The sequence below is a fragment of the Oryctolagus cuniculus genome, chromosome 13, assembly GCF_964237555.1.
Source record: "Oryctolagus cuniculus chromosome 13, mOryCun1.1, whole genome shotgun sequence".
Lineage (NCBI taxonomy): Eukaryota > Metazoa > Chordata > Mammalia > Lagomorpha > Leporidae > Oryctolagus > Oryctolagus cuniculus.
In genome coordinates, this window is record NC_091444.1 from 41,073,564 (window position 1) to 41,082,753 (window position 9,190).

The window sequence follows — 9,190 nt, forward strand, 5'->3', positions numbered from 1 at the left end:
ACTACTAATGTGCTTAATCATTTTGCATCTCCTAAGATTACAAAATCCACCCCCCTTTTTTTTAAAGTCAACTTTTAAAAGATCATTTAAAGTTAACTTTTCTCTGTTCAATCAATACCTTTCATTTTGCTAAATATCAGTCTGGCAACATCTTCTGGGTTAACAAATTTTGTTTCTTCTCCAGTATCTATTTCATATCGTAATTTCCCATTTTTTTCAGTGACCTAGAAGACATTATAAAGGTGTAAAATAATGAATAATTTTTAATAAAAATGTAAAGTTTCAAATAACCACTGTAGGTCATAATCTTGGCAATTACTTTGTACAATAGGTAAGCAATAATAGAACCATACTCACTAAACATTTACTTTCCGCGATGTATTTCTGAGCTTGTGGGTCATCAGCGCTGTCCATAAAGAAAGACAGATAACTAAGTGTTAAAAGCCATATTGTAGATATACAAGGTCTAAAGAAGACTATTTTTCAAGACCACTGAACAATTAAAATATAAACAAAATGATTCAGTTGCTTACTACTAAAAAATCTTCAAATATTACATAAGATAGAATTAAATGGATGGAGCATTTATAATGATCATAATAATTTCACTGAAGTGTTAACCTTTGCATTTGGGAGTAAATAAATCTTTCTTGTTTTGTACTTACTATTAACCAATGTTATATATTTGGGGGTTATTTTTCATAGTATCAATGATTTTATATCACCTATTTGTACACCTATGATCCTGAGGACCCAACCACTGGGATGAAAAGGACAAAAAGAGGTAAGATTGCAAACTAAGGGCAAACCAGGATAACTAACACCATCCTTGTTGGTTTCTGAACTGAACACCCAAAACCAAAAGAATGAGCAAAAATGTGAATGTTGCTTACAGAAAGGTGCAAAGTAACTAGGTATACATATACATACAGTACAGATAGATCTGTAATAATGTCCTATATGAAATAAGTGCTAAATTAATGTACATCACAGTAAAAAATGAAAACAATGGGTTTTATGTTGCTCAAAGTAGTAATATCAATGTATGCAGGCTATAAAATGTTTTCATACTTTATTTCACTTGAATCTCACAACATCTAAGATACATTTGATATTATTTTGGAGATTAAAAAGGTTCACAGATGATTTATAACCTAACAAGGGGCAGACCTAGTACTTGATCGCAGCTATCCATCAGACTACTGTTTCCACTTTAACAGCCTACCTCCGACTTAATGATCACTGTGCTTCTGCCCCTGGAGCGGGAATAACATTCTCCAATCCCTGGCTTAATTTCATTTATAAATGAGGATGACATACACCACTATCCCCTCTAGTTAGGGTTGTGTCTATTCTATTCAGAGACCAGCCTAAAATATTTATAGAATTGAAAATACTGGTACTTGTGGAAGGGTTACACAACATTGAGGACCTTAACTATACAAATAAGAGGCACAGAAAAGTGGTTTAAAAGAGACTAATCTGGAATACTTGCTGGTTCTTTTTCCTTCTTTCACTTAAAAAGCTAGAGGAAACTAGGTTGCTCAGAAGTTACACAGCTAAACAAGGACATTATTTGCTGGTATCCAGATCTTCAATACAAAATGTAGTATTTTTCCCAAAACAACTCTCTACTCCTGTTTCTAAACTCAGTATTTATTATAATTTCAGCTTGATATCTAAAAGCTGTTTTCTTTAGAATAGGGTAATTTATCCTATTATTGTATAGGTAATCTACTATTATCACAAACTAATTTCCAAGAAGGATATTTTATGTTTATTATATGGGTATTTCGTGAAATTTATGGACTCCTACAATTGAAAATTATTTCCCAACTGCTATACAAAGGCCTCTCATTTGTGGACAGAAAGCACATTATGAATATACACCATTATAAATATAGACCAGACATTGGAGACTGGTCAGAGGACTAGAGTAGTAGAAAGCGGAGAACGGGGGAGAAAAAGGATCATAGATGTCATCAGAAAGTAGCGGACTGACCCACAACTATATACAAGTAAAACTTTATTTGTTCATACTAGAATTACTTAACAGAAAAATAAAGGTAGTAGGAGGTTGGTATACACAGCACCTTATTCACATTGTGGTTTCAGCAGGCAGAGTTAATCCTACCATGGTTTTCAACCTTTACCAGTCACGTCATCGCCTTTTCCTTCTCCCAAATGATTTCTCTGCCAGCAGGCCCATGGACTTGGCACATGCCAGCACTCACTACTATAGCGTGTTCCACCCCATGCCTGTTTCACTGTAGTGTTACACATTTAAAAGTATTTACATTCATCTGTTCACTAATCCTCACAACACCCCTGTGAGGTAGGTAGGACAATTGTTAGTAGTTTCCTACTTTATAAATAAGGAACCTGAGTCAAAGAATGGCAAACAGATGTGTTTATCTAAGGATATGCAGGTAGAAATGGCCGGGCCTACAATGTAGACAGGATTCCTAGGGCTTGCTTTCTTGTGTCTCCCCTGTGGACAACTTCCCTCTACTTGACACTGTTTTTCTGTTTACTTCTTCAGGGTCTTTCCCTCACATTTTTTTCCTCACATTAAAGTTACTTCATCCACTAGAATTTACAATCTTACCTTTTAACATTAATTCCACTTGTGTTCTTCAGCATTTCTTTTATCATAAATAAATCCCTATGTACTTTGTTTCCATTAACAGATTTATATAGTATAGGTCTAAGTTTTCAAGTAACTTCCCTGTTTTTCCAGAAAAATCTACCTATGTATGTTAGTGTTATCTAGTTACAACCGATATCCATCCTTCCACAAAACGGCCACAAACAATTAAGACAATGTATACAATTTGTATCAATTTCAATGCTTAATATATATTCCTTCAAAGCAAAGAATATGTATGCTTAGTGTGGTGCCCAAGTTAATGAGAATATTAATAAACATTAATACCACAGAATACTTCCTCAAAATACAATTGTTACCAGTTACATACATTAATATGCTGCTGTGACAAATATTACACTCATTTTTTAATGATACTATTAAAAACTCTTTAGAACTGGAAGGCATCAGGAAAAAAATATCTAGTACAAACCTTCAATTAAGAGATAAAGTGAGGCTGAAAAAGGACAAGTGATTTGCCTAACGAAACAAACTGAAAGTTAGAATCCAGGAGTTCTAACAAGATTCGACCCTATTCTACCACATCAGCTGCTTCATATACCCAACACTCACTCATCAGAGCATCTTGCTTGTCTGCCACCAATTCGTGCTTCCAGGTAGGGTCCCACTGCTCATTTGACCATTTCTCCACCTATTTGTATGTCCAGCACTTAAGTAAGAACCCAAACCTGCAAAATCCTTTCCCAACATACCCACTCTTTTTCCCTGGCTTCTAAATTACAGGAAAGCTTTGTAAATAGCAAGGACTCCTATTTGTATCTCCTATAAGTACTAAGTAACCCGCAAAAAGATTATAGTTCAATGATGGCCAGTAATGGCTTTCTTTCTAAAGTAAACTGAAATTCAGCTTATCACCTTCATCTCTTCCAAAGACAGTGGCTGTGTATGGATGGGTGGGTGGGGCAGGGAGAAAGGAAAGTGGGTATTTGTTGAGGGCTTGCATTTAAAAGCGTCTGTCCACATCACCCTCTAGTGTTCCCAAAGCTAAAGGAGAAACAAAAGCTATTCTCTTTCATCATATGTCTTTGACTAGATGAACTTGTGTCTATGCCATTTGAGAAAAAGTGACCTTATAAAGTTTTCTAAGACTTCCTCTGTGTAACATACTAGACCAAAAAACAAACAAAAAAACACCAAACAAAAACAGCTAACAGAAAAAAATAAAATTTGCTGAAAGCAGATTGCAAACTGATATAATGTATGTTGTTTCTAGTGTTCAAACGGCAATCAATATTTAAAGACATAACTTATGAATATGAAGGGACTCAAATAAGATGAAATAAAAATAATTTACTCACACTTATTACTTTATAAATAACCAACATGAGCCATAACAAACTACTGTGGCTTCCTGTTATTCCTTAATCATATCCTTATATTGACAGGAGACTATGAACTAGTAACATGAAGGAGGGAGAGATGGTTTGACTACTCAGAGTGCTCACCCAGTGCTATTCAGAGACATAGCAGTGAAAATAGAATCAATAAAGGTATGAATACTTGTTGTGCCTATACTGTCTAAAGAGCCACAGAGGGATTTAAGAAATGAAGCTCTCAAGCTCTATGAAACAGTCACAATAAACTAGTAAAGGGAAGATTCAAGCAATGAGTCATAGTATACAACCATGCTTCTCTATCTTGTAAACTAATGTGCGCATCCGGGTCTTGCTTCAGCCAAGGTTATATGCATTAATAACTTACATGTGTATAGTGCTTCTAAGCTTTTAAACCCTTTCCCATCTATTAGCCACGTAATCCTCACAACAACCCTGTGAGGTAGGCAGGCCAAGAGTTATTATCTACTCCCCCATTTTACAGATGAGGAAACTGTTGTAGACAGGGTAAACAAAATTGTCTCACATCAGTGACAAAGCCATGGACAAACTAGCTCTTGGACTTGGTTCCATGGTTTTCTATTAGGCCACCACTCTCATTTCTGACAGATCTTTCAATTCGTGGAGATTTCTGGGAAAAGGAACTAGCAGGCATATTATCCTGCACATTCATGGTTCATCTATTTTTTTTTTTTCTGAGGAGACAGAAAAGGAGCCAGAGAACGAGATGGCAAGTGTTAAACTGGGCTGCTCCCAGCTTAGCAAAGGCACCCTTTTGTCATCAGTTCCTAGCTTTTGGTATTTGAAATCAACCTCTGAAGCAATTTTTCGAGCCCTAGCTGAAAAGCACCAGTTGCCTCTTCCACTGCTGTCGCCAAACGTCGGACCGCGATGACAGCATCTCTGCGAAGCTCGTTGGCAGCGTCTTGCTGGGCACTGGCTTCCTCACCAATAGCAATCAGCCTGTCCAGTTTTTCTTCCTCACGCTTTGAAAGTTCTCGTGCCAATCGCCTATTTTCTGCCAACTCAGCTGCAATAGTCCTGGCCACTGACCGCCTTCTTCGCCTTGCCCACCTTGGAGGGGGCTCACTGGTCAAAGGCCTATGCCCTCCAGAAACAAAATCAACTCTGGAAGAGCAGACCGGAGGCTGTGGTGTGGAGGCTACACCGGGAGGGTTTCGGCTGGTGCTGGTGCAGGGACTGGGCTCACCGGACACACCCATCCTGGCCATGGGGCTGCTCTGACAGGGAGCAGCTGCACCTCTGAAAAGGTGGTGGGAACTGCTGTAGTTGGGGGTCCCTTGAGAGCACCCTGAAAAACAAAGCAACAATGTTGCAATGAGGACATTCCTGCTAGGGAATGTTTGCAGCCAGCCTCAGAGATGAAAGACAATTAACAAGATCAAGGTAGTTCCTGGAAAGGCCTCTTCCTACAGTGGATTGGGAAGAACTTCTTTCTTTAATCTAAGTATTTTATCCTATTGTAATCCTACCTCCAAAACTTCCCCCTGGCCTCCATAAATCCCTTTCCATGTAACTATCCAACCCATTGATACCCACAAATTCCTAAGTACCCATGATAAATAATGCCAAAACTAGTTTGGTTCCAAAGAGCATTTCCTTTTTTGGGTTTAAAGAGTTCTGAAACCAGGGCTGGCACTGTGGTGTAGCGGGTTAAGCCACTGCCTACGACACCAGCATCCCATATGGGCGACAATTCAAGTCCTGGCTGCAGGACTTCTGATCCAGCTCCTTGTTAATGTGCCTGGGAAAGCAGTGGAGGATGACCCAAATGCTTGGGCCCCTGCACCTAAGTGGGAGACCCAGAAGGAGCTCCTGGCTCCTGGCTTTAGCCTGGCCCAGCTCCAGCTTTGCAGCCATTTGGGGAGTGAACCAGTGGATGGAAGACCTCTCTCTCTCTCTGCCTCTGCTTCTCTGTAACTCTGCCTTTCAAATAAATTAATAAAATAAATCTTTAAAAAAAGGAGGAAAAAAAAGAGTCCCAATACCTTACATACCTTTAGCCCTTTAATCTTACTGTTAGGTTTTAAAAAAAGGATGGGGGACAGAAACAGGGAATACCCACACACACTTTGTTTAAAATGAAGTGACTCTGGGACCCCAATCCTTCACATGCTGGGAAGTTACCTGCACCCGAGGATGCATCCCAGGGGTCCTCAAGGTCACTGGTTTCTTGCATCCGGTCGCTCATTCTCAGCTGACAGTCCTCATCTGATCCCTGAGCTGTTTTCAAGGTAGGCTGACGATCAGCTGCCTGAGTTCTTTTTGCTTTCAGAATGGTGGCTCCCTCCTTCCCTGTGTTGTCAGAGGCCACTAAGTTCTGTTCACAGTGCTTGGCCCAAGCAGCAGCTTCCATTACATTGTCTGGGTCAGTCACTATCTGATTTCGGAGAAGCTGATCCAATGTATCATAAAACGGACAGTGGGGTGGATCACCCATACTCGTGGCATGAGCAACATAGGCCTTTAAATATAATGCCTTCAGAACTTTAAACTTGGAGCGGCACTGACGTTCCGTACGGCGGAAGCCTTCCTGTTGCATTCGCTTAGACACGGCCTGGTAGACATCTGCATTATGATGCACAGTTTGGAGGCGTTGAATGTACTCTGCCTCCCCTAGTATGGAGAGAAGAGTTCGTGTCTCCTGTCTGGACCACCGGATCCCTGCACTGCTACTGGCACTGGCCATAGTGAGCTGGAAAGGAAGGCTACTGAAGCAAGCTCCCAGGCAGCAGGCGTGGGTAAACTCAGTGTACTCTCCGTGTATTTCCAGGAGCCAGCAGATTCTTTCTTCTCAGGGCTAACTGCTGAAAAGCCTGGTCCAAGGACCACATTTCTGGCTGGAAGGCCAGAGGGGAAGGAGAGTTACAGGGAGGGTTTGTAAGGACAAGTTGGCAGCAAGTTAAGCGGGGCTACCTGTGAGTAGATAGATCATAAACAGGCATGAGGCCAAGACGGAGAAATCCCTACTTGAGTTTGCCCAGGGTAGGTTCTGGACCAAAAAAAGCTTAATGGCAGGGTCACAGAGGGACTGGTTCTTCCACAAACGGCCAAATGCTTCGAAGCAAGGCTGAGACCTGGTACAACCACATATCTATAAAAATCACCACCAGTGAGTAGACAGATCAGAGAGGAAAACAAACTGGGCCATGTGGCAGTTAACTCTGCAGAAGTACTAGCAGGACAATGGTTCACAGTATGTCTGAAAGGTATTCATCCTGTAGGAACCTTTGCCTAGCGAGCATGCTGTGGCTATGTGTTACCGCCACTATTGAACGCCTTGGCTGAAAGGCAACCTTCAGGCCAGAAAACTGAGCGTAAGCCATTCTGCTAATACCAAGCTTTCTGCATAATATGGCAAAAGACAGCTACACCATTACTTTAACTACCTGTCCCCAAATATCAACATAAAACAAACAAAAAACATACTACTGGCTCCCAGGGTATTGATAGGTCTACAGAAATGTTCTCTAGCTCGACTGTATCAATATCAACATCTTGGCTAACACTACACTATAGTTCTGCAAGATGTCACCATTTGTACAAAGTGGCAAATCCAGCAACACACCAGGTATCTCTGTAGTACTTCTCATAACAGCATGTGAAACTACAATTATCTCAAAATACAGTTTAATCATATTGTTGGCTGCTCAGTGATTCTGGTTCCAAGACTTATAAGTTTATGTTTTTTTCTCCCCAGAGTTTATGATCTGAAAATATTTGAAACCAAGTAATTTTATTTTTAATTTGCTCAGTACCAGTTTTGTCAACAGGTTAAAGCATATGAGAAAATATTTATCATCACAAAAATCTGAATTCTTTCCGTACTACGGTTTTTGGTTTAATGCACAGATATCTTAAGGAAGAAAAATTAAGATAAAATTTGATTTAACTAAACATAAGAGATAATTAAGATACTTGTATGTATAAAAGAAATATTAAATGTAATCTATAATCTCCAGATCCTAAAATCAACAAGGAAATTTCTATTTAAGTCCTTATTAAACAAAGTAGAAAGAAAAGAACCTGGGGCCGAGAGTTAGGAGACCTGACCTGCAGTCTTATCTAATTTATCCCTTAACTAAGTTAAAATCCCACAACTTTATGCCTTGATTTTCTCATTTATAAATGGGGATGGACAGTACCTGCCCTACCAGCGTTACAGGGATTTTGAGAGGATTAAATAAAACAGATGTGAAAATACTTCAAAAATTTAAAAACACTCTATCAAGTATTACTATGCTAATTAAAATGAAACTCTTAATTAGTATAGTAATCTATAATTTGAAGAGACAGAAGTCTGAGGAAGCAAGCCTCTTTAATCTTCTAATTAAAGTTACAACAGATGATTAACCTGATTCATATATAAGATATTAATTAAGATTCTTCTCTAATGATGAAATTTTAAGCCAGCTGGTAAAGCTAATTCCCAGAAAGTGTCACAAAAGGCCCAGAGGAAGAAAATTAATACCATGTACATAAATTATAAGCAACCGTAATAGATTTTGAAGAAATTCAACCATCCTGCAAAGAAGTCTTCAAATTCCCACAAATTTTTCAAGTTCCTTCAGTTAAAAAAGCACTATAAAATTATGGAAAATCCAGATTACAACCTCTAAATGATAAAAATGTTCAAAACTAAATGAAATGTTGATATTTATCAATACTAATAGACCTGTCAGTAAGAATTTCACCCAAGAAAAGATCCAATAGCAATATTCAAAAAAAAAAAAAAGTCAGTCTGTCTCCTGGGGGTAGTCTCCAAAATCACTGTTACAAAACACACGATGTGATACTGCTAATTATATTTAACATTATGCTAGAATTTGCAAACATGTTTTTATTACCATATTTTAAGATATCACTTTATTCCATACCTTCTGCCAAGGATCTGCTTTACTTTTATCACTGTATTTGAAATATTTCTTATTCTACTTTGTTTTGCTGCCAGTCCAACAATCTGAAACAGAGCAATACATTACAATGCATGTAACTTTAAATTTTTTTCCAAGTAAAAAAATGAGGACAACAGTACCTCTTCATTGTCTGAGTAAGCAACAACAGCTGGAGTAACCCTGTCACCTGCATCGTTTGCAACCACGCCAGCCCGGCCATCCTAGAGAAAAACACGACATTTAGTCTCTTCAAATAAAATAGGCCGACATTC

At 38.8% G+C, this 9,190-nt stretch overlaps 2 protein-coding genes across 3 annotated transcripts in view; both read right to left on the reverse strand.

Moving 5' to 3' along the window:
• Nucleotides 1–9,190, reverse strand: part of HSPA14 (heat shock protein family A (Hsp70) member 14) — a 34,853-nt gene that overhangs the window by 24,822 nt on the left and 841 nt on the right. Inside the window, exons 2-5 of the mRNA XM_002717444.5 lie at nucleotides 9,059–9,139; nucleotides 8,901–8,983; nucleotides 358–406; nucleotides 119–224 (exon numbers count right to left, since the gene is read on the reverse strand). Coding sequence (XP_002717490.2) covers nucleotides 119–224; nucleotides 358–406; nucleotides 8,901–8,983; nucleotides 9,059–9,139 — 319 coding nt within the window. The remainder of the gene's footprint in view (nucleotides 1–118; nucleotides 225–357; nucleotides 407–8,900; nucleotides 8,984–9,058; nucleotides 9,140–9,190) is intronic.
• On the reverse strand, nucleotides 2,010–9,114 carry MSANTD7 (Myb/SANT DNA binding domain containing 7). Of its 2 annotated transcripts, none has more exons than XM_008268311.4 (4): nucleotides 9,059–9,114; nucleotides 8,901–8,983; nucleotides 6,151–6,863; nucleotides 2,010–5,314 (listed from the first exon to the last, which is right to left on the reverse strand). In XM_008268311.4, the coding sequence occupies exons 3-4, from the start codon at nucleotides 6,710–6,712 to the stop codon at nucleotides 4,791–4,793; spliced, it is 1,086 nt and encodes a 361-aa protein (XP_008266533.2). In that variant the 5' UTR covers nucleotides 6,713–6,863; nucleotides 8,901–8,983; nucleotides 9,059–9,114; the 3' UTR covers nucleotides 2,010–4,790. The 2 variants fall into 2 exon arrangements, with proteins under 2 accessions (XP_008266533.2, XP_069911535.1); XM_070055434.1 differs by having other exon boundaries at nucleotides 6,151–6,939; nucleotides 9,059–9,099.

Excerpts from the sequence above, each read along its gene's own strand:
- MSANTD7 (XM_008268311.4), bottom strand. The coding sequence starts at position 6,712 with ATGGCCAGTGCCAGTAGCAGTGCAGGGATCCGGTGGTCCAGACAGGAG. Across the intron at positions 5,315-6,150 it reads GGATGCATCCTCGGGTGCAG|GGTGCTCTCAAGGGACCCCC; the intron begins GTAACTTCCCAG and ends TTTGTTTTTCAG.